The sequence below is a fragment of the Podarcis filfolensis genome (genome assembly GCF_964270895.1).
Source record: "Podarcis filfolensis genome assembly, chromosome: 13".
NCBI classification, from domain to species: Eukaryota; Metazoa; Chordata; class Lepidosauria; order Squamata; family Lacertidae; genus Podarcis; species Podarcis filfolensis.
In genome coordinates, this window is record NC_139615.1 from 51,815,137 (window position 1) to 51,840,737 (window position 25,601).

Here is a 25,601-nt window from a genome sequence, read left to right on the forward strand (position 1 = left end):
AGACATTATGTAGCAAATGTGAAAGTGCCCGTCCTGCAGACTGAAGTGGTGGTGTGGGCATTTAGGGGGTAAGGTGACCCTTCAGTTAGACTGGTCCAAAGTTTTGAAGAGCTTTATATAGTAATAGCAACACCTTGAAATGGTCCGGTAACCAGTTGCAGTCATTGCAGATCTCTGAACAATGGTGTAATATGCTGACAGGATATCGCTCCTCTCAGCTGTTACACTGCAGTGTGTTGCTGTTATGCTACCAAGTGCAAGGGAATCGCCACACAGAGTGTATTCAAGTCTTGAAGTTACCAGTGACTGGATTACTGTGATCAAATTATCCTGGTCTAGGAATGGGTATTGCTGTCGTACCAGCCAAAGCTGATAAAAGGTACTCCTAGTTGGACATCAAGCGAGCAAGTTGGATCCAGATGCACCCACAGAAGCTCCTTCAGGGAGAGTGCAACCTCCATCTAGGGCAGGCAACTGGCCAATTTCTGATCAAATTTGCAGATGACACCAAACTGGGAGGGGTGGCTAACACCCCAGAGGACAGGATCACACTTCAAAACGACCTTGACAGATTAGAGAACTGGGCCAAAACAAACAAGATGAATTTTAACAGGGAGAAATATAAAGTATTGCACTTGGGCAAAAAAAATGAGAGGCACAAATACAAGACGGGTGACACCTGGCTTGAGAGCAGTACATGTGAAAAGGATCTAGGAGTCTTGGTTGACCACAAACTTGACATGAGCCAACAGTGTGACGCGGCAGCTAAGAAAGCCAATGCAATTCTGGGCTGCATCAATAGGAGTATAGCATCTAGATCAAGGGAAGTAATAGTGCCACTGTATTCTGCTCTGGTCAGACCTCACCTGGAGTACTGTGTCCAGTTCTGGGCACCACAGTTCAAGAAGGACACTGACAAACTGGAACGTGTCCAGAGGAGGGCAACCAAAATGGTCAAAGGCCTGGAAACGATGCCTTATGAGGAACGGCTAAGGGAGCTGGGCATGTTTAGCCTGGAGAAGAGGAGGTTAAGGGGTGATGTGATAGCCATGTTCAAATATATAAAAGGATGTCACATAGAGGAGGGAGAAAGGTTGTTTTCTGCTGCTCCAGAGAAGCGGACACGGAGCAATGGATCCAAACTACAAGAAAGAAGATTCCACCTAAACATTAGGAAGAACTTCCTGACAGTAAGAGCTGTTTGACAGTGTAATTTGCTGCCAAGGAGTGTGGTGGAGTCTCCTTCTTTGGAGGTCTTTAAGCAGAGGCTTGACAACCATATGTCAGGAGTGCTCTGATGGTGTTTCCTGCTTGGCAGGGGGTTGGACTTGATGGCCCTTGTGGTCTCTTCCAACTCTATGATTCTATGATTCTATGATTCTCAGACACAGGAACCACTCACCCAAAGTGCCTCCATCTGGCCAGGATTCAGACTCAGTTTACTGGTTCTCATCAAAACCAGCTTAATTTAGGATTTAGGGCAGACAAAAGAAAATGCTTCTTCATGCAGCGCATAGTCAAACAGTGGAACTTGCAGTGATGACCACCAACTCTGTTGGCCTCAAAAGAGGATTAGAAAATTCATGGAGGAGGAGAGGCCTATCGATGGCTACTTGCCAGAATGACTATGCTCTGCCTCTGCAGTTGGAGGCGGCAATGAAGACCAGTCCCTGGAAATCTTGAGAGATGGATAGCTGCTCTTGTGCTCATCTTCTGCTCCCCAGTTTCACCAGGTACCTGGTTGGAAGACCAGAATGTTGGACTAGATGGGATATTATGTTCTTGTGATGCAGGATCTGGGATGTGTCCAGAATTGGTGCACAGCTCTTGAAAGTGCATCACACATCTGGGATATTTTCTCTCTCTTTGGCTGTTATTTGAAATGTTTCTTCCAAAATTCAGTTTCTGCTCTGTTGTACGCTTCATTCTTGATTTGTTTTTGCTTCCTTCCTATTCTGCACTCGCATCTCTTCTCCAGGCATGATCCAGTATGGTTTCAGTATTCTTTCATTCCTCTAGGAAATGTATATTTAATGTTGGTATCCATCTACTATCCCTTCTTCAATTCTAACAGCTAAGGCAAAAAAAACCAAACAAAAACATTTAATAATTTAGCAATGTTTCCCTTAACATGCTTGTTGGAAATTACATGTACTCAGCTGGGATTTTCAGCATGATTTTTACTTGTCAAGATTCCTTTTATAATCCTGCTTTTCCCCTGATGTGTTTTTTGCCTGAATCTTAAGTGGCTAGCTGTCTGCTCTGTGTTTCAAAATATAACCACAGTACCACAACTTTTTTAAAAAATAGGGTGAATTTGCCCCACTTCTGGGGAGGCAAATCAGTGGGAGAACTAAAGATTTGGTTTTCTGAATTTTGTTTTTGATTCCAGGTCTGAATTGGGTTAGCTCAGGCCCAAAATGATCTGAACTGAGTTGGTGCCTGTTGTGCCAGCACCCCCCCACACCTGCCCCACCCTGAGGTCCTCTGGCTGTCCCCTGCCCCACCTTCCCACTCTGAGCAACTTGTACAGCTCTGAGCTAGGTTTTGGACAAGCATGTCAATAATTCCCCTTTATTCCTGCCGCCGCCACAGATAACATTTATCTGAATATCCCACCCCAGCATAACCAAATATGAGGCATGTGGTATAATGCAATTAATTTAGCAAACAGAAATAATAAGCAAGGGTTTTGTGTGTGTGGTTTCAGCTTTTCTTTATCTTATTTGTTACTTTATCGGATACACAAAAATGGCTACTATAATAGTGATCCTGTATGAAATCATGGGCTCTGCCAAATCACGTCCACCACCATCTCCCCCCCCCCCCGACTCCACTCTCATGTGTCTCACCCCCAACATTCAGACTCCCTTTCAAGTTCTCCTTCGTTCACCCCTCATTCATTCGCCCACGTTCTAAGCTCATTCCTCCCTAACATTTACCTCAGTTCTTCTCTCTCACTTCCCTGTGCATTCACCTTAATTGCACTGCTATTTTATACACACACCAGAGCCTCCCACTCTGAATCCCCCAGGCGGAATCACTGAATCAGAGTTACTGTTTCATTGTGTTTTTTACTGTTATTGTTATTTTATGTTTTTATACTCTAAACCATCCTGTGATCTTAGGATGAAGGGCAGTAAAATGAATGAATGAATGGGGCTCACACATTTCTAGCTTCAATCTATCCAGGTCTTGGTTAGTGGGGAAGGAAAGTGCCCCCTGCCTCAAGCGCCTCCACTTTGTGGGACTCTGCACTCTCTGCAGCCTGAAGGCCACCTGCCCAGAGGCAGCACAATATTAAGAGCTGTGCTCAGTCTGCCTTAAAGGAAAGAGAAAAGGCAAGATCCACGACAAGTAGGGACTATGTCAAATGGTTCCCTGTATCTATGTCCTGCCCTTGAGGTTTTGCCACTCCTTTTGCTGGCACATTACACTTTCAGATTTCTTTGTAGTTTATTCACTCTGAAAAGTCTATGATCCTTTTATCTTTGCAGCTGTTGAGTACGTTAAATCTGAATTTTCTTTTTGGTCTTTTTACCACATGAAAAAGGATTTCTGCCTTTATTATACATACATGAGCTTAGCTCAGGGGACCCCATTTCCTCTTTTGTTTTCTCCCTTAACAGGTAATCTAAAATTAGATCAACTGGGATCACATCAAAAGAGGGATGACTTTGTTGAAAGTAAATGTAATTCTGTCACCAATTCCAAATTAAAATTGTGTGTGTGTGTGTGTGTGTGTGTGTGTGTGCACGCGCATTTTCATTACAGAAAAAAAGAACAATTAATAAGGGAAAGACACTTATCCAGACTAAGTTAACAATGATTAATCTGAACATCACCACTCACAAACTGATTATGGAACTGGAAGCCCACAGTTCAAGATGGCATCCAAAATGATGCCCCAAACTTATGCTTCCATTGCCATATAGGAGCTTGAGAGAAACAGTAAATGACTGAACTGAGATACCTACAAAATCATTAGAATACATATACATATACATTTATACCAAAGCATAAAGTAAAGGTAAAGATACCCCTGACTGTTAGGTCCAGTCGCGGACGACTCTGGGGTTGTGGCGCTCATCTCGCTCTATAGGCCGGGGGAGCAGGCATTTGTCCACAGACAACTTCCGGGTCATGTGGCCAGCATGACTAAGCCACTTCTGGCGAACCAGAGCAGCGCACGGAAACGCCGTTTACCTTCCCGCCGGAGCGGTACCTATTTATCTACTTGCACTTTGATGTGCTTTCGAACTGCTAGGTTGGCAGGAGCTGGGACCGAACAATGGGAGCTCACCCTGTCACGGGGATTCGAACCGCCGACCTTCTGATCAGCAAGCCCTAGGCTCAGTGGTTTAGACCAAACCATAGCACAACATAAATTACGTAATCTATGCAGCAATCTTTATAGTCTTGTCAAAACATATGCTTTTAAATTATACTGTTCTGTAAAAGACTTCATAGACTCACTTGGCATTCCAAAAAACATAGAACACTAAACAAAATATCACAGCTAGAAGCCTAGAGCTGACAATATTTTTTAATGTTTTATAATTATGGGTGTCACTGTAGCCTGCAGTTTGAGCCCCTCCCCCCAAAAAGTTTCCAAGTTTTATTTAGTTTTAAAAATTAAAATGTAGTTTTTTTAAGCTAACTGTTCCTATAGGTCCCTGCTACAATGCTGTGATGCCGAAATGTTTTTCTGTGGTCCTCTAAGACTCCACCTTTTAAAAAGAGAGGCCATGCTCACTGTTGCACTTCAACAAGCAGCCCTTGGAGGGTTGACCATGGGTAAATGAGACCCCCCCAGGCCCCCCAAAAAGAAAAGGGGAAAAACTACTGACTGGTCATCTTGATGTTGATACCAGGAAAGGTCCTTAAACAGTTGGTCTTTGAACACTTAGAAAAGGAGGCTGATTACTAAGGCCCAGCATAGACAGATATATAGATATAGATATAGATATAGATATAGATATAGATATAGATATAGATATAGATAGTTACAAGCTTGGTGGATCAGGGGAATGCTGTGGACATTGTGTATCTTGATTTCAGTAAGGCTTTTGAAAGCGTTTCCCATGATATTCTTGCAGAGAAGCTGGTAAAATGTGGCTTGGGTGAGGTAACTGTTATATGGATTTGTAGCTAGTTGACTGACTGAACCCAAAGAGTGCTCAACTAATGGTTCCTCCTCATCCTGGGGGAAAAGTGACAAGTGGGGTGCCGCAGGGTTGTGTCCTGGGGTCATTGTTGGTCAATGTCTTTATAAACAACTTGTATGAAGGAATTGAAGGGGTGCTCATCAAATTTGCATATGACACCAAACTGGGAGGGGGAGCTGATGCTGCAGGAGACAGACTTGGGATTCAAGATGACCTTAATAGATTGAATTTCAGTAGGGCCAAATGTCAGGTTCTACACTTAGGCAGGAAGAACCAGCTGCACAAATATAATATGGGAGACACCTGGCTTGCCAGTAGTCCATGTGAAATGGATCTAGGGGTATTAGTAGACCACAAGCTGAACATGCATCCACAGTGTGATGTAGCAGCAAATCTTTTTTTATTTTAAAAATGCTATTCTAGGCTGCATCAACAGAAATATAGTGTTCAGGTCAAGGGAAATAATAGTAATACAGTGGTACCTTGGGTTAAGTACTTAATTCGTTCCGGAGGTCCGTTCTTAACCTGAAACTGTTCTTAACCTGAAGCACCACTTTAGCTAATGGGGCCTCCCACTGCCACCGGAGCACGATTTCTGTTCTCATCCTGAAGCAAAGTTCTTAACCCGAGGTACTATTTCTGGGTTAGCGGAGTCTGTAACCTGAAGCGTATGTAACCTGAAGCGTATGTAACCCGAGGTACCACTGTACTCTATTCTGCCTTGGTCAGACCACACATGGAGTCTTGTGTCTACTTCTGGGCACCACAATTTAAGAAGGATGTTGATTGCAGCTCTCTGTCAAAATCTGCTCCACCCTTAAAAGCTGGTCCATTTTGTTGCTCTCTCCCAACTTGTTGAGACAAGATATCTGCTATTTTCTCTCACACATCTCTGCTCATCCTGTAAATAGTTCCTGCATGAATAAAGCCTTTGAACTCCAGAGACTTCAGAAATTGTAACTGATTATTCTAATCTAATTCACCCAAGCTGCAAGATCTGCTACCACATACACACCACACAATTTATGCACATGTCTGCACATCCAAGAATCTTGGCAGCCCATCACTCTGTCCACTACACCATGCTGCCTCTCCACCTGCCTCTTAATCTCCAACTGACAATTTTCACAGCACTAGCTATCTTGCAGGTCAAAGTACTTGATAAGCATCCTTAAGTAAACCTTGAAGTGATTATTTCAGGCATAATCCAGCCAAGCCTACCCCCTCCTCTGTGCCAGTGATAAAGCAAGTTAACAGAAATTTGTAACCCTATAAATAATAGAGAAAACACGTCCACAATGTATTTCAGCAATGCTTTTTCGAGTTGAGGGTTGTATGACCTTTGTTGGCTGGTTGCTTTCAGTTCTTCCACACACATGTATTAAAAGCAGCTCACTGCATGCATTAATCCTGTGTACACAGGTTGGCCTTTCACTGATGTGTACCCAGCAAAGCTCAGAGAGGCATATTCAAGACATACTGCAACAAAACTCTGTCAGTGCCAAATGTTTACTTCAGTAATTGTGGCACGGATGTGTAAATAAAAATTACTCTAGTGGCTTCAATAGTAATGAAATCTTCTTGATATATTTAGGGGTGAATACTGTACTGCATTTAGCAGTGTTTTCTAAAGATATTTAAAGTAGCGTTTGTGAATGAATGGATGCAGAGAGGGAGGGGGTGTGTGACATGCAGAATGTTAAAATGCAAAGCACTATCTTCTGATTGGCTCATGGAAAGTGGATACTGTAGATATAAACTAGCAACTGCATCCTCTGGTCTTTATAACTGTCACAAAGAAAGCAGACGGGTAAAAGAGAGAGAGAGAGAGAGAGAGAGAGAGAGAGAGAGAGAGAGAGAGGACAAAATCTCACCAACAGTAAGTAAAAGTCCTAACTTTCTAAGCTTAAATAGTATAGAAATGGCACCTTAATGCACCATTTAATTGTACACTATCCCAGGACTTTACTGAAATAGTCAGTAGAGAGAGTAAATGGCACACATGCATGTGTGTGCAGATACACATATCAATTAATTTTTTTATTAACATGTCAAAATTGTCATGGTTTTTTTTATACACCTGGCATGCGCATGTCTCTTTGAGGTTGCATAATATGACAAAATAGACTTGAAAGGTGCTGATCCTATGTGCATTACATGAAACTGCTATTGCAAACACGTGTCTTCAGCATAATATTTGGGATCAAAATATAAATACTGTTCATGTAACTCAGTCTCTATATTAAAGCAAATATACTGGTTAGCTGCCTTGACAGTCAATGAAGTGGCTAAAACAGGCACTTAATTCTTAGAAATAAGCAACAGATCTTGAAGGATCCATTCTATAGGAACTGAAGCAGAACCCATCCTTATTTAAATGAAAATGACAAATACAAAGTTTCAGCAAACTTACTTAAGCGGGTTTACTATATATACAGTCTATAAATGTCTATAAGCCAGAAGAGGGGTGGAGGGAAGTTAATTCAGATAAGATATAGATTTTAAGGAGAATACTATTGTTAAGCTGTATTGTGTTTAAGATATTTGAAAAAAAAAATTATGGGGGGGGGGTTGTTTCAGCAAACTTTATTAGTATTTTTGTTAGTATTAATGTAGGGCATAAACCCACCAGTTATTTTAAATGATTTTGTTAAATTGTATTATATCATTAAAAACAAACAAGATAATTATGTAGTATAGTTATTGATTTCAAAGGGGGAAATAATGCATAAAGTTGTATTTGATCTTGAAATTTACTCTTTCAGTGCATAGTAAATGAAATTAATTCCCCAGCAAATCTGTCCCAGTGTGTCTGTTCTTTGGCTCTCTTCTGTTACAGTAGCTCAGTCAGTTACAGCCCAGACTGGGTTTTTTTCACCATTTGTTTAAATGTGATTATGTCTCAGCTATTTCCAGTAAAAAGCAGCTCATATTTTTGCAGTTGTTAGTAAGCAAACTACTAATTCAGGATTTACACATGCCATAGAATCTGTTAAATATTCCAGTAACACTGTATTTCAGGATCACCTGCCTTATCTTCCAATATTTCCAAAATTTGCCTCCAAAGAATGTCAATAAAAGTACATGAGATGTCCAGACAGTAGATGAGATCGCCAAGAATTATCATGCTGCAGAAAAATAGGCATGCTATAATTTTAGGAGAAGCAAGTATCAATGGAGCTATTTTTTGTAAGTTTTCTTTCATATTAATGTTAATCGGGTTTCCAGTCACATTTCACCATTTCGATACTCTAAATGAGGATATTCACTCAGTTTCAGTTTCTCTCTTTGTATTGGTTAAACACATCTAAAGCAAAAGTAGATATGTTTTTTTCCCATTAGACCTTTCAGTGTAATTTGTGTTAGCCATGTTGTTTTCAAGATGATTTTTAACTTTCATATATACATTCAATGCAATCTTGAATTGCATTGAATGCTTGGCTAGTTAGTCTTGTTCTTAACTTTCTAAAGGTTGAGACTGAAATGACTATTCAGTACCTTGTACACTTCTAGCATTTTAATACAGTGGTACCTCGGGTTACATATGCTTCAGGTTACATACACTTCAGGTTACAGACTCCGCTAATAGTGCTTCAGGTTAAGAACTTTGCTTCAGGATGAGAACAGAAATTGTGCTCTGGTGGCACGGCAGCAGCAGGAGGCCCCATTAGCTAAAGTGCTTCAGGTTAAGAACAGTTTCAGGTTAAGAACAGACCTTCGGAACGAATTAAGTACTTAACCCGAGGTACCACTGTATATTTCTAGCTGGCCCCAGAGATGGGATAGTTGACCCAGTTGATGGTTTCACTTAGACTTCTTATTTCTCAGGCCAAAGGCCCCTTCTTCCACATCATGTTGTTATGTGTAGCCCAGTTCCTTTGAAAGGAGGTCACTGAAGACTTATTGGTATTTTGTGATATGAGCTTTATTTACACATCTAGACAGGCTGATTGAGCATAGGTGTTTAAGTCCAACAGATGCCCCAAAGTTTAGTTCGTTTGTTTACATACCACTAATTCATAAAAGCCCAAAGGGCTTTACTCCAATTTACTCCCCTTCCTCTGCAAAACTCACAATGCCCTCGCTGCAGGAACAGTTCCAGGATTTGTGAGATTTAAAGCCAGAGAACTCCAGCGCAACAATAGCTCTTTTCAGCTATTACATGTGCCACATTATACCCATTCTACGTGTGCAAGAAATCAACTTTTAAGTGTTGCAGCACCTATGCTTTGGAACTCCCTGCCTGTTGACAATATGGTGCCAGCTAAAAACATTATTGTTTAGACCAACCTACCCAGATAGGTAGAAGACTGATTTGTGTTTTACTTTGCTTTTAGTTTATTGCTGATTTTAATTTTTTAAAATATTTTAAATGGTAATTTTTAAATTCTTTTTGCCAATACTTTTATTGTTTAATTCTTTTTGGAAACTGCCTTGAGGTGTGTGTTTTTTCCAATCAAACATTATATAAATTTTATTAAATAAATAAATAAATAAATAAAATGTTTGTGTGTGTGTGTGTGTGTGTGTGTGTGTGTAACCACTCACAATCTAAAAGAGTTATCTGATTTAACAAATGGATAATAACGGATAAATATTATATAATAACTGGGACTCAGGTGGCGCTGTGGGTTAAACCACTGAGCCTCTAGGGCTTGCCGATCAGAAGGTTGGCGGTTCGAATCCCCGTGACGGGGTGAGCTCCCGTTGCTCAATCCCTGCTCCTGCCAACCTAGCAGTTCGAAAGCACGTCAAAGTGGAAGTAGATAAATAGGTGGGAAGGTAAACGGTGCTGCTCTGGTTCGCCAGAAGTGGCTTAGTCATGCTGGCCACATGACCCGGAAGCTGTACACCGGCTCCCTCAGCCAGTAAAGCGAGATGAGCGCCGCAAGCCCAGAGTTGGTCACTACTGGACCTAATGGTCAGGGGTCCCTTTACCTTTACCTGTTATATAATAATGGGTAACTATTATATAATAATGAATAACAAATAAAATAATAGTAAATTGAGGATTATTTCTACATAAATTACCCACATTTGTAATTAAGCTATCTTCCTGTGTATCATCTAGCAAGCAACCCATTTCTTTAAAGCCGCAGAACTGAGTGAAGGAGGTAGCTGTCTCTAGGATAACATTTCAGAATTATTCGGGGGGGGGCATTGCATGTAACTTTGTGCAGTAAAACTGGGACAGGGCAGGATTTACTTCTGAGTGAATGAATGCATGCGCACTAGAATCTTGATCAAGAACTATTGCAGCAGGATGATTGACTGCAATACTATTGGGGGGGGACCCCATTACTTTAAAAAGTATACAACTTGTTGTTTTGAATGAGACTATATTGCACTGAATATTTTTTTAATTCAGCCCCTCTCCCCGGTTTTTCCTTTGGAAATTTCCCTAAAAGCTTTCACATTTCTGACTCCATTCCGTTTGATTCTGGGCTCTGCCCTGGGATCATTTTTGTTGTTGTATTTTTCAGTACAGTAGTTGACAACCTGATTTTTGTATGCATCAGACTTATGAGGAAAATTGGCCAATTCCAGGTGTGCAATTTTTTAAAATGCCAGTTTGTTTCTTTTAGAGTCTGAAATCTTGACATGGATGCCACAGAGTTCCGAAAAAGAGGAAAAGAAATGGTGGACTATATTGCAGATTACCTGGAGACGATAGAGAAAAGACGGGTCTATCCTGATGTGGAGCCCGGGTACCTGAGACCTCACATCCCAGATTCTGCTCCTGAAGAACCTGAGAGATTTGAAGATATCCTTAAAGATGTTGAAAAGATCATTATGCCTGGGGTAAGATCAAACTGCAGATGAGCTTTAAAGAATGGGCTTGTCTACATGGGAGGTTTACTGTGTGTTTACAGCTGTTTGCATTCTCATTTAATTTGTGTAGTACATGTGTCATCAGCCTCAGACAACAGCAGTCCCGATGCTTTCCTGCTGTAAATTTGAGTTTTCCCAACACAGGGATAATTTGTTAAATTGGGAGAAATCAGGCCCTGAATCACTCCACCTGGAGCTTCAGACAATTAGCTGTGGTGGTTTTGGGTGGGTGGATCAGTTGTCACCCACTGTTACTTCCCTTTCCAAATTCACTACTTCCCCAATGCTTTAACTTCCTTTCCAGCTATGCTCCTGACTATATCTGGCATGATCCTGAATGGACGACTGTATATGTATATGTATATGTATATGTATATGTATATGTATATGTATGTGTGTAGTTCCCTCAGATATGTCCCAAACCAGAAAACTACACAAGCAAATAGAGTGCTGAGTATTTACAATTGCCTGACTCTGTGCTTTTGCACACTTCCAGGGCTGGGAATTTAAAAACAAGAGAATGCCCAAGGTGTGTGCATCGCTATCCATGCACATGACCTGTTGGTCCTCAGTCAGCATAATGGTATCAACAAATCACAGACTCTTCAAGTGTCCCTATTTTCCAGGAACAGTCCCAGATTTACAGAAGCCATCCTGGTTTCTGATTTGATCCCAGAATGTCCCGCTTTTCATTAGGAAGTCCCTACTTTCATAGGAGAAAAGTTGGAGGGTTTGGAAATATGCGAACCCCGAGCCAAGGAGATAAGTAACTGTACAACCTTTAGAAGACAACTGAAGACGGCCCTCTATAGGGAAGTTTTTTCATGTTTAATGTTTTGTTATGTTTTTATACATGTTGGAAGCCGCCCAGAGTGGCTGGGGCAATCCAGTCAGATGGGCGGGTGTATTATTATTATTATTAGAATAGGACATCCCTATTGTCATCCGAGAAATGTTGGAGAGTAAGAAATCAGAAGACGAGGACAAACAGAAAAGGGAACCTGTACAATATTTGTATCTGCTGGTACAAATGTGAAAGACCCAAGTAGTTCCTTATTTACAAATTCAATATACTGTATGTGGGATAGCCCTATTCAAAGATTGCAATAAAAAATGGTAACATGGCTAAGATTATCCACAGCAGAAAAATGGAAGACTTTGCAGAGTCTGCAAATGTATCTGTGGTATAAAAATGTCTGGAACCTAGACATGGCAGAATACAAATCACAATATAAAGGTTTCCAAAGGCTTCGAAGATCCAGAATGTTTTTATTCTGTGCAGCGGGACTTTATCCAATGCAACTAATCTCTAGGTCACTATGGTGCTACCAATGCGGGAAATGTGAGCCTCTTAGTGTTTCTCCAAACAGGTGTCCTCTTACATCCAGTTTTGTTGACAAATTAAGAAAATGGCTACATGGCCATCTTTGTAATAAAATTCAGGGGGAGAAGGGGGGAATGTTGGAAAAAATAAATTAAACCATTCACATGCAACAACGGCAAAAAACATCAACTACATCAAATACATGTAAGTGTGGACTACTTCAGTCTAATTTGAAGGGGGGAAAGTGGATTAACAAATAATGTTCAAATGTGGACAAGTCCAATATGAATTAATTTATAAATAGCTGTAACAAAGTTCTTGAGGGAATAATTCTGATCAGTAGTGACTTGTCCATATGAGAATGGCTCTTCCATATCTGTAGAAATTACCTCAGCACATAAATCTGTCATAGTCCAATTTTGCGATCCAGTACCAGAAAAAGGCAGCGTAGAGACTGCAAGTCATGTCAGAGTGCCCTGGGAAATCCATAAATCATTCACTACTAGATATGATCTTCAGTGAAGGGAAAGCAGGTAAATTAAGGAACGGGAGGGTCAGCGGGCACAAACCCAGCCTCTCCCCCAACTCCAATATAGAAAATGCCATCTATGCTGAGCTGGTGTCAGAGCCAATGAGTGTGAAAGTGATTGTCCCTTTGACTTTCTCCATAATCCGCCTCTTTGCAGACTGTTCTCTTTTGCTTCATCCTGCAAATAGCCTGAAGGAGGGTCACATTTGATTAATCTCTTCAGAATGTGTCACTGACTTAAGTATTATTGCACAGGCTGATCAAGATAAACAGCTTCTGCTGCCTCATCCAAAGCACCAGTCGGCCTCACAGGGGTCTGTGGTCAGCGTCTCCATTTCTCAAGCCCTTGGCATTTCCTGGATTTCTTTGTAATAACTGCCCTTTTCATTCAAATATCAGACTGAAGATCTTCTCCCCAGAAGCACCAAATGCGCTTCATATAGCAATTTGTAGGGTTTGTTTTTTTTGCATTTCTGGTTTCAAACTGAGATAAAGAAAGGATGTATTTGCAGCACATGGGGGGAGGGATTTTTGGAGATGAGCGCTGCAACCCCAGAGTCGTCCGCAACCGGACTTAATGGTCGTGGGTCCCTTTACCTTTACCACAGCATACATTTGTAGCACATGACTTCCCCCAAAGGATAATGGAAACTGTAGTTTACTCCTCACAGAGCTATGATACCCAGCACCCTATAGTCCATATAAACTCAACAGTCAGTAGTAAATTTATACGCAATATAAGATAGATTTAGATTTAGATGATTTAGATTTAGATTTAGATGATTTAGATTCAGATATTTAGATTTAGATTTAGATGATTTAGATTCAGAGATTTAGATTCAGATATTTAGATTTAGATTTAGATATGAACCAACCCAGACTCTGTAATCTTCATCTGAGGTCTTCCTTCTTCCAGGCTATTGGCTGATTAAACAATCAAGGGCCTGTGTTTTGCAGGGGATATTGTTCTGTTTGTTGTTATTTGTTTTTGAACTGTAAAGCGCCCGTGATCCTTGGATGAAGGGTGGCGTAGAAATCTAATAAATAAAACAGTTCTTTACTCCAGCTTCTTTTCCTGATGTATGCCTGCTTCTGGTCTTTCCGGCAGGTGACGCACTGGCATAGCCCCTACTTCTTTGCCTACTACCCAACGGCCAACTCCTTCCCTGCTCTTCTGGCTGACATGCTCTCTGGGGGCATAGGGTGTATTGGGTTTACATGGGTAAGTGTGTTCCACTCCTCTCTCCTGGGCTACCTAGGGACAGGTGACATGCGCAACCTTTGCACCAGGCAGGCAACTCACCCTGCAGTCCATATGCCAACCACACACCCAATTATTTGTGTTCCTAATTATCACCCACTAGCAATGCCTCCTGCACCCATGGCCTGGAGACCCAAGTGTTTTATTGTGTTTTATTGTTGTGAACCACTTCAGGTTTTTGTTTTTGTTTTAATATAGAGATCTATAAATATTTTAAAACACGCAGATTAAGACTGAAGGAGTTTAGCCTGGAGAAAATATGGTTAAGAAGTGATATAATAGCCATCTTCAAACATTTAAAGGACTGTCATATAGATGACGGAGCAGATTCATTTTCTGTTGCTCCAGAGGACAGGGCATGAGCTGTTTGACAGTGGAGCAGACTGCCTTGGAAGGTGCTGGATTTCTCTTTGGGAGAGACTTTTAAAGCAGAGATTGTGTGGCCAACTATCAGGGATGCTATATTTGTGGGTTTCCTGCATTATAACTCTTTGTATAAATATTGAGGAGAAGCTACCACACTCCTGTAGTTTCTTTTTACCACATTTCTCTATTTTAGGCATCAAGCCCAGCTTGCACAGAGCTGGAGACAGTCATGCTGGATTGGCTAGGGAAGATGATCAATTTGCCGCCATCATTTCTGGCCGAGAAGGATGGAGAGGGGGGTGGCGTAATCCAGGTAAGCTGGAAGCTTGTGGTCTTAGTTTCTGCATGGTGTATGTTCTGTTCAAACTGGAATGAAACCGATATGTATTTTTGCTTTTTTAAAAATATTATATGGGCATAATGGTTCCCCACAAAGGTGCAGAAGGCATGCCATCACGCTTTCAAGTCATCATCTGATATCTGAGGAATGAAGACACTATGCCTGTGTGAACCATCCCTGAAACTCCGGGTTACCCCTGTGAAAACCTAGGTGGGGCAATGTCCTATGGAAATATGGATTTGTATATGTAACCTGCCTTTTACCTGAAGGTCCCTAGTGGAGTGGCATACACCTAAAACAAACAAAATTAAAACACACACAATTAAACCAATTAGACACAAATTTACAAAGTTCATAAACCTTCCTCTCCAAAATCCTAGGCAAAAAGGTGTGTTTTCAATGACAATGAAACAACAACAGTGTTGTGGGTGAAACGTACCTCAGAGGGATGGTTGTTGCAAAGGAATCAAGACTTTAAAATGAGCCCAGAAGACAGGAGATTGTTCAAGATTGATGTTATGCTGAGGCACCCTACTAGTACCCTGGTTGCCACATTTGGTACCAGATTCAGCTTCCAAACTGTTTTCAATGATTTTGTTGTTGTTGTTTAGTCGTTTAGTCGTGTCCGACTCTTCGTGACCCCATGGACCAGAGCATGCCAGGCACTCCTGTCTTCCACTGCCTCCTGCATTTTGTTCAAACTCACTTTTATATGCCTGTTATCTTTGTCCATGGAGTTTTCTTGGCAGGGATACTGGAGTGGCTTGCCAGTTCCTCCTCCAGGTGGATCACGTTTGGTCAAAACTCTCCACTATGACTTGTCCATCTTGGGTGGCCCTGCACGGCATAGCTCATAGCTTCTCTGAGTTATTCAAGCCCCTTCACCACGGCAAGGCAGTGATCCATGAAGGGGGTTTTCAAGGATAGCCCAATGTAAAAGAACACCAACAATACAATAGGAAGTTACCAGAATGTGGGTGATTGTAGCCAAGCTCTCTCTCCTCAGGTGGGGCACTAGATGGTGCACCTGCTGAAGCTGAGCATCAACACTCCTAGTTCCTGAAGCCACCTGCGATGGCACCAGAGTTATCCTCAAGCTATGCACCTGTTCCTTCAGGGGAAGAGCAACCTGTTGTAGAAGAACTTATCCCTCTTTTAGCTGAGCCAATTGTTAAAATGTTTTAGATGCTACTTTGGCTATTTGGATAAACAGTTGTAATGAGGGCTTTTCTTCTGCTGAAACTCAATGCCGTTGACATTATAATAGCACAAGGGAGGTGTTTGTGGTGAGTTCTGGCACCTCCTTTTCTAGAAAAATAGCACTGGTTGTAATAACTTTGCCCTTTTTAATGGCTAGTTGGAATTCTAGAACTGTACAGATCAGCACAGACCTTGCCCCCAATTCCACAGTGTTAAAACTGGAATAACTGCTTGAACACTTGCTAGCTGCTGAAGCCTAATGTCAGGATGAATTGCTTTTACATGTAGGGTGCAAATGCTGTTTTACTTCACCCCACCATAGCCCCAGTTTTGTGCTGAGGATCAATGAGCAATTATGCCTATTTGCCAATGGGAAATGCTGCCCTTTTAAGCTGACAATTCTTGATGGACTATAATTTGGGGGCACTGAGAGTGGGTGGTGTCTGTGCTGCTGGTGGAGATGAAGCAATTTGTAGTGTTGGTCTTCTTGCCTCATTCTTGTATCAATAATGATAAAAACAAGAAAGAACATGGCGGAGATGGGCTTTATATTAGACTGCCAATCAAATGAATATTGCAATATTGGCCTGTGGAAATGGGTGCTTAATTACCCTTAAAGGACCAAATCAATATGAAATTATCCTGCTGCCTCAAAGGTGACACTTGAAAAATCCAAAGACGAAAGAAAATTTCTGCTTGGGGCTCTGTTTGACTCACCAGTGCTTCTGTCGCCTCTTGAGGCTGCTCACCATGGTAACCTTTGTTTGCTTGCTGTGAAGTAAAAAGTATAATAGCCAGCTTACTTAGTATGTGTGTCATAAAAACCATCTTTCCCAGCAGCGCATTCAATGGGGGCGCCTCAGTTTCTCCACTCTGACATTTTATAGAGGCCTGATCCAGCCATAATTACACAGCTAAGACCCACTGATTTCAATGGGAGGGATTTAAGCAAGTGCTTAATGGCCTCTGAAATCAATAGTGTTCAAAAATGCTTAACTTTAACTACATTTAAAGTGTGCCTTGTCTCTATGCCTGCTGGCCTTCTCCTCCTGGAACTGGCTGAGGGTGCTTTCCCTCTAAACCAGAGCACCAGTCAGCAAACCAGAAGTCTGCAGCAGAGAGAGGGAATTCCTAATGTTGTGAATTTGAGTGGGGACAGACTCCCCATAATTTCTACATTCAGTGGATGGTCAGAGTTAGAGTAGACTCCTGAATTTAGCAAGGGAATAACACTCCTAACTTCCCCAGGCTCTGCCAGGCGTAGAGGGAGCATGATGTCACCCCAGGAAAAGAGGCTGTCCTTTTCCAGCAGAGGTTTGGGGAGAAAGGGATGTGGGGGAGAAGGAGCAGGAAGTGGGCACAACCTCATGTGGGCAGCAGTCATGCTGGCTGCCTGGAGCAGGCGACTGGGCTGCTGGGAAGGACAAGTCCCTCTTGGGACATAGATGCTGTGAACTCTCTCTCTGTAAATTCAGGTTTAAAAGTGTGAATAAGCCATATTTCTAAGACACAGCAGACTCTGCTGCACCTTGATTTCCCCACAGAAACACAACCCTGGGGGAGTGCCTGGACCCTCCTGCTGCCGTTCAGCAGAGACTGGGGGTGGCGTGCAAGGCTATTCTGAATGCTGCTAGACCACAAGGGTGGGCAGAATCCATAGTGGACAAAGAACGTGTGTCTTTGTGTCAGAAAGGCACAAGCGGAAGGTTCCATCTATGATGGCATCCCCAAGGAGGCCTTGGAGAGACTCCCTGCCTGAAATCCCAGAGAGCCATTGCTGCCAGGCAGTGTAGACTGACTGAGCCACCACTGAGCCAGGTGGACCTGTTTCTAAATTGCTTTCCACAAGAAATGCCTGTTTAAGGAGGTGCTTCCGGCTGTGTTTCCTTTCCCCTGGCTTGCAGCACCCTAAATCTTCAACATGTTCTCTTCTGCCGCTGTCCTGACTCACTTTCCATTGGCTTGTCCTGCCCAACTGAGCCTCTCTCTCCTTCCCTGCAGGGCACGGCCAGCGAAGCGACCTTGGTTGCACTGCTTGCAGCTAGAACCAAAGCGATCCAGCAGGCGCAATCAGAAAACGGAACGCTGACTCAGGGAGACGTCATTGGCCGGCTGGTGGCTTATACCTCGGACCAAGTGAGTATGGAGACACTCTGGAGCAGGAATCACCAGCCCAGCACCTGCAGCTGCCACAGTGCCTGCAAAGACCTTCAGTGACATCCATAGGCAGCGGCCCTCGACCCTGAGCTTTCATATAGATATAGTTTTGTACCTGCTAAAAAAAAAGTTATGAAGCAAAAAGTACAGGCACCCTTTTAAGCGATTTCTGTGATGGCTGCTCCCACCTGCCTGTGTTTTCGCCGATGTGTGAAGTCAGAGCTGTATAAGTGAGTTCTTTGGACACCTGGCAATGGGAATCACTGGAGTGCTAAAGAGCTGCTGTTTCTCCCTCAAGGGGTTTTCCTGCTTCTGTCTTATTTTCCATAAGTCCTTGGAATCGCCATAGTTTCCCCTTCCTTCCCTGCCCCTAGCAACCAGAACGGGACTTTCCTATGGTGGGTCATCTGAGACCAGGTAGTCCTTAGAAGTTGTCTTCTGCATATAGAATCCCCGCTCCACACAAAAGGCAAATGTGAAAACCTGTGAAGAGGCTTAGATATGCTTCCACCTGTACAGGAGCTGGAGACCATACACCTGTTAACAATTCACTGTATAGTCAAGTATGCACCTCTATTTGTAATTTGCTCTCTTTGTTTTAAAGGGGACTTGCCCCCAGGTACATGGGAACAAGATGCCAACCTAGGCTTTGGTTTAGAACTGGCATAGGGGGATACAGGCTTCTGAATACAGGGTTCTTATGCCTTTAACAGCTCTATTATAGGCAGAAATTCCACAGGTTAAATCTTTTCTAGGATGGAAATAAAATTATGGGAAAAGCCTCACCATGACTGTGCTAATTTTGTTTCACGTCATGCCTCTCGCATGGTAGTCACATTGAGTTATTCCATGCCCCAGTGGCAGCCATTTTTTGACTCCTTCAACATTCAGAATATGTTCACTGGTCCGAAAGAGTTGGGTTGTGACATAATGAATGGTATGAAAACTAGTCCTACTCTGATAGACCTATTGAAATGAATGAACATGGCTAACTTAGGTTCATTAGTTTAAATGGGTCTACTCTGAGTAGGACTTCATTGGCTACCACCAATTTTCATCCACACACCGGCTTTTGAAGTGGCTCCTTGCACAAGCATACTTTTAAACAAGCGTGTGAAATTACCTACTCATTTCTTGTAGAAAAAGAAGCTGATGAAGGGGGGATATAAGGTTTAAGGTCACAGAAACAGGACCGTTATGTATGCAATGAAGCATTTCTCCTGTTCTTTGAATTCCTCCTGGGCAGCCCCCGCCACGCAGCTTGAAATCAAGTGCACCTGCCCCCCCCCAACTTTGGATTGTAAATGCCTGATCCTCAATAAGGGATGACAGTCCGACTTGCCTGCTGAAGGTCAGGGGATTTTTATTTTGTCTGCACAAGGATTTGCCTTAAGATGTTTCTGACCTTTTAAGGCAGCCTGTTGCTAAGCTCACAACTCCTTCTGCATTAAGTTCATAACTGGGTGACTCAGTAATCCAAAAGGAGAGACAGAAAATCCAACCTAAGGATAAATATCAGGTTTAACAAAGGTAGATGGTTTAGGAGCGTTCAGGATTATGATAAACGGGATTGCTTTCTTTCTCTCTGAATATGGTTGCATCCTTAACAATATTTGGAGGAAGGGCTTGTGTGTCTGTACTCCAGTTTCTCACTTGTCACGTTTTTGCTCCATCTGAGGCAGATCCACCTGCCCCTTTTAGGCCGCCGCCTCTGAGCATCTCCAGCTAGTGGTTACTAGCCTATACCGGGTGGCCTGGCCAGTATTTTGGGGTTGTATCCTACTCAGAGTAGACCTATCGAAGTTGCAGACATGACTAACATGCTGCAGATGGGAGACTGAGACTCGGATTTATTTGCCTGTCTTCTTTTTAAAAGAGGTGTTGTGTTCTACAAGTTTAAACTTTAACATGTTTTGTCTGTGATGCCTCTTCCCTTTTTTAATTAATTAATTTTTTTAACAATAAGAACAAACACTTGTGTGAAGTAATATGTAAATTTAATAAACTAATCTTCGTATGCAAATATGTTTTTAAGATACATTTTCTCCTGTTTCATTGCAGGCTCATTCATCGGTTGAAAAGGATGGCTTGATCGCTGGAGTTAAAATCAAGCAGCTCCCCACAGACGACGCATTCGCTGTACGTGGGTCAGCCCTAAGGAAAGCCCTAGACCAAGATAAAGCTGCTGGCCTCATTCCATTCTTTGTAAGTGCTGATAGCTCAGTGTTTGTTAAATGAAAAAGTAGACAACTGGGGTTGCCTACCTGGGAACTGGCCTGCGTCTCTGTGCCCTTAACAGCACCCAGAAGGAGAACGGCAGCTGCCATTTGAAGAAAAGCAAGCTCAGGGCCCCCTCTAAGTTGCCAGCTGTATTTGCAAGAGGCAACCTGCTGTCCCTGCTCCTGATGTGATTACAATGTTGTAATACGGGTTACAAATTGGGTTAGAGTCACTGGCTGCTACAGACGCTGCATCAAAACCCCTCCCCCTCTCAGGACAACAGATGTTTTTAGCTTTCGGCTGTGGATAAAAGAGCTTCAAGGTCACACACACACACGGTCACAGGAAAGGCAAGCAGGAGAATGAAATATAGCTGAGCTTCATCTCTTGTGATAAGGCCTAAAGCCTGAGCAACTTCTTGAGGCTTGTGCATTACTGCATTTAGCAGTAAGAGAACATTGACACCAAGATGCTGTAGCTTTCATTTGGATTTAGCTGTTTCCACTGAAATCAGTGTCTGGTCTGCCTACCGGGAGTGTGGACTCCTGGAGAGGTCACAGCCATGTTGCTGCTCCCTGGCCCCTTTTGTGCCCATGAACTAAGCCAGGATTTGGCTCTGAGTGCTCCCCAAACTTCGATTCATGGTCATTGTTATTGTTGGCATGTTTATAGCCGACCTTTTCCCCTGACAGACACTCAAGGCAGCTTACAGATAAAAATAAAGAACCACTAAAACACATGAAAAACAGTCATTAAAAACAATTGAACGTTGAATGTTTAATTTGATAGAATGGTTAAGCTCTCTCCTCACTAACCAGAATCTTTCCCTACAGGAAAACCACTTGCAAAGCAGCACCCCACATAATGCACCCCCTTTGCTCTTGGTAGCGGGAGGGAGAAGGAAATGCAACTTCTCCTTCCTCTGCCCTCCTCTTGGCCCTGTGATAAATTAGGGCCTTTTAAAAATATATAATTAAATATTAACCCAACTCCCTGAATTAATTTGGGACTGGATCTGGGGTGGGTGGTCCCTGGGTCCAGGGTGGGTTGGCCTGCTTGCCCCCAACCTGGATCACAGCCACAGGGCAGAACAAGTGGTCTGTACACAGCCCTAGTATTTATGTTGTCCAATAACTAAGGTTCTCTGGGCAGCTTTCAGTTTTATGCAAAAATAAACCCATAAACCCATAAAATCTAAGGGAGCATAAAACCAGCAGTAGAAGATAGCCACCATTTCAAAAAGCTGACACCATAAAGAAAGATCTGAACTTCAGAGCCATCCAAAGAGATTGAAAAGCCTGGGGAAATGAAAAAGTCTTTATCTGGCATGGAAAGACCACAATGTAGATTCTAGGCAAGCCTCTCTGAGGAGGGGTCCCATGACTGGAGCAGCACCACTGAAGAGACACGATAGAGTCACTGCTGAGCCAAATCTTTTGCCCCTTTGTCATCTCTAGCCAGTAAATTCATTGGAGCATTATACAAAACCTGCCTGAGCGGAGATGACAGTTGGGCAGGAAAAGAGAGTTTGCCAAACCAAGGAGCAGGAACAAAAGCAATAAAAATAGTTCATTGAATGTCAGGTTTCAGCCCCAGTTGGGAGCCTCCTCAGAGGAATGTGGGAATTAGATTCTCCTTCCCATTTAGCGAGCTATGTGGAAGGAAGAGTCTGGGTTGTTTAACTCTTTCATTTGTTCCCTTCCTACAAAAATTACACAAGACACTGTCTTTTAAAGTTTAAATAACAAATAACTTTTACTCAGTGTGCAGGCAGCTCCCCATTTATCTGGGGGTTACGTTCCAAGGCACCGCACACATTGGTGAAATCACATATAATTGAAAACCATTGAAAAGGCCTGCAAACACCCCGTTCTGCCCTTTTAGTGACGTTTCAGTGACGTGTTTATGATGTTTCTGAGTCACTTCTGGGTTTGGTACAATATGCGTATATATGGTCGTGCACAGACTGAATGCGCGTGAACGGGGGCTGCCTGTACTTGCACTTGGTGGATCAGTTATACAAGGCAGGGAAGTGTTTCTTATGTTAAAGATACATCTTACGTAGATTTGTATCTAAGACAAAAACTGTTACAGATGGACTAACTCTGAGGCAGACAGCGGCACAACAGGACAGATCTGCTGCTCAGGTGCTCTAACAGCTGAGATAGTTCACAGCTGCCAAAACTGCCCCAAATGACATCACGACCTCTGGCAGAAGGTGAATGATGTCACAGAGTTATATCTGGGAATGCTATGGCCCTTGTGAGCATTCACCTTTCACTTAGCATTTCGGATGCTTTCAGCCGACAAGGAAGACCAGGGGGAGCAGAAATGTCCAGCAGATCTCCACAACCTGGGAAGAGGTGGAGGGACATGGAAGCACCTGCCTGGATTGGGTTCTGGCGGAGAGCCTGGAAGGAGTGGAACCTCCAGATCCCATCCAGATCCTTCCAGATCCCAGATCCCATCTCAGCGTTCTTAAGAGGTCCAAAGCAAAGCTTTCTTGACCTGGGGAAAGGGGCAGAGCTTCAGAGATCTGGGTCATGGTACATGTTCCAATAGTTCTTTTGAATTTCACAAAACTGGACCCATATTAGCTGAAATTATACTTAATGTGGAGGCAGTCTGGACTTGTTTTAGCTGAAAATACCACCACTACTCCCAAACATGCACAAATGCGCGTGCACACACGCACGTGCACACAAGATCCTCAGATTTTGTCTTGGGAAATGCTGCATGAAATTAGTTTGTATTAGTTCTATGTAGCTAATCTTGTACCTTCCCAAAGAATGCTGAAAGTTTTGGTTTTGGTTTGCTGATGGCTGATTCTCTCCTTTAATTAGATTTATTTTGTTGTTGTTGTTGTTGCTTTTTGTTTTTGGTCCCATAGTTTTGTGCAACACTTGGAACCACAACATGCTGCTCCTTTGACAAACTGTCAGAACTGGGTCCTATTTGTAAGTCAACAATTATTTATTTTGTCTCAGAGTTGGAAAAATATTGCTATAAATGAGCTACCATTTAAATTCCAATAAATTTCACTTGTCACATCATTAAATACAGTACTTTCAGTGAGATGTGCTCATATTGTTTAACTAAACAAACAAACAAACAAACAGGGTTTGTTTGAATTTAGTATGTTGTCAAACCTGTTCCATCTGGAAGCAGAATGAAACCATTACCCTGGAGACCTGCCTCTTCTCTGAAAAATGTCCCTGAGTTAGCTCCTTCCTGTTCTATTGCAAGTGTGTACCTGGATTCACAGGTGTACAGCCAACACTCATGTATGTTCGTATACATATTGCTGAGAGGTTTAGGATCTTTTGCTGCAGTTATGACTTGTGCTTGCTATGGATGTGTGTTAACCCTTAATCTTATGCCCATGAGAAGCTCTCCCACAGCGGACTAAAAAAGCTTGGTTTATTCTGTGAGATACGAGTGACAAAATATATATAAATCCTGCTTCAGACAGCCAAGTTATAATCTAAACAGGTAGCAAATTTTACAATACATACACACCTTGATTAAAGAGTGAAAGATCACCTAACTATTCTAAAATGCCTGCAGAAACATGGGCATAGCAATTTTGCCATAAACCCCCACCAGAAGTGGAAAGGGGTGGGGAAACAAAGTATACCTGTCCTTAAAGCTAAACAGATGTGTGTCGAGTCCTGGCCAGTGCTGGGTCAGTTCTGTTGTGTTGGAGCCAGGAGAGCTCACTAGCCTTTGAATCTAAAGGTTTTTTAAATACCTTTTTGCCAAGGCATGCCAGTGGGGAGGGGACTGTCAACTGAGTGATTTCTACAATTTCCATAATTCTTTCCAGAATAGTGAGAAAATGTTAAAACTGGCCATCCAGTTTGCTTAATAAAGGGTGAAGGACTTGTGACAGTGAGCCATTATTTGAATCTGGCCGTCTTTGTCTGCTATCTGCCTTCAAATCACCTTTGAGGAGTTGAGTATCCTGTATTTGATAACTAAATTTGCACGTGTTAATCTTTAGGTCAGGCGTGTGTGAATTCAGGATATGCCTGAGTGCCTTTTAGGGGCCTGGAAGTTCCAGAGTCACCAAAGTTTCATCATGGAGAATCTCATGCCATATTAGTTATGTCCCGGTGCGCTGCCTCGCCCCCATGACAGAGGGGTCCCAGGCCATGCTGCTGTCACTGCAGTGGGTGTGAGTGACGTTGGCACGCCCTGCCGTGTGTTCGTGTCACCGCGTAGAATTTTTTGGGGCCCCCGCCCCTTCATTGAACATTTGTGGGTGCCTGGGCCCCCTGGCCCTGCATGGACGGTGCCTGTAGTTATGTCAGTCTTATACTCCTGCCATGATCTGCAGAGATAAACCAGATCGGAAGTTCAAATTCACACAACCTTTTCACAGTTTCCCCTCTGCTCCATCACTGCCCATGTACAGTGAACAGTTTAAACATTTTCCTCAGTCTTGTACTCCCTGTTGCAGGGAGACCTACATTTTCTCAGCCCTGGATATGCAATATATATTGTGTCTGGAAAAATATGACCTATCCACATAGTCCCTTCCAACTCTACGATTCTGTGACAGCCCATTTATTGTTATCTAGAAGAGAGTTGTGCACCAATGAAGCAAGCAGCCATTGGCTGTTGCCTTGGATATGTAAAGTCGTGGGGAGCATCATTTCTGAGCTCTTCTGTGTCTTAATTAGGGTTCTTAAAATATATTTATGCTTTAAAGGCATAAATATCTCCACAATTTACCATTCATAAAACTTTTTTTTTTTAAAGAAGCAAGCATCAGCAAGACTGCCCTATCCCAGCAGTGTTCCTCCACTTTGGGATTCTGTAACTTTAACATAAATCAATAAACTAAGATAGTTATCTGAAGTCTGCGTCTTCTCCCATTCTGTCACAGGATCACATATCTACTCTGAAAATGTGTAAAGTGTTAGGGTAGCTCTGCTTATAGGCCACATTTCCACATAAGGCCTTCAAAGCCACTTACAGACTAAAAACAAACTTTGAAAATGCAGGAAAAATATTTATTTTATAACAAGACTGGTCCCCCCCCCAACTTTTTCATATGGATATTCTGTTGCAGAAAAAGATTAGAGTTTTTTAGCACCTTAAAAATTAGTCCATGAATCTGTGGTGGCATAAGCTTTTGTCGCAAGATGACTCTGTGCTCACTGCTGCCTTGTGGCTGCACTTCCTAACCATTTTGATCA

At 42.5% G+C, this 25,601-nt stretch overlaps 2 protein-coding genes across 3 annotated transcripts in view; both read left to right on the forward strand.

Annotated features, from left to right (window-relative positions):
- MOCOS (molybdenum cofactor sulfurase) overlaps positions 1–25,601 on the forward strand; it is a 563,966-nt gene that overhangs the window by 414,381 nt on the left and 123,984 nt on the right. The gene's annotated exons all lie outside the window — the stretch shown is intronic.
- DDC (dopa decarboxylase) overlaps positions 1–25,601 on the forward strand; it is a 53,801-nt gene that overhangs the window by 3,686 nt on the left and 24,514 nt on the right. The window contains exons 1-7 of one of the 2 annotated variants that reach the window (XM_083583897.1): positions 6,952–7,047; positions 10,754–10,970; positions 13,962–14,075; positions 14,674–14,793; positions 18,022–18,156; positions 20,239–20,382; positions 23,288–23,354. In XM_083583897.1, coding sequence (XP_083440023.1) covers positions 10,770–10,970; positions 13,962–14,075; positions 14,674–14,793; positions 18,022–18,156; positions 20,239–20,382; positions 23,288–23,354 — 781 coding nt within the window. In that variant the 5' untranslated portion in view covers positions 6,952–7,047; positions 10,754–10,769. Of the gene's footprint in view, positions 1–6,951; positions 7,048–10,753; positions 10,971–13,961; positions 14,076–14,673; positions 14,794–18,021; positions 18,157–20,238; positions 20,383–23,287; positions 23,355–25,601 lie in introns of those variants that run through there. The other variant, XM_083583896.1, reaches the window with a different exon arrangement.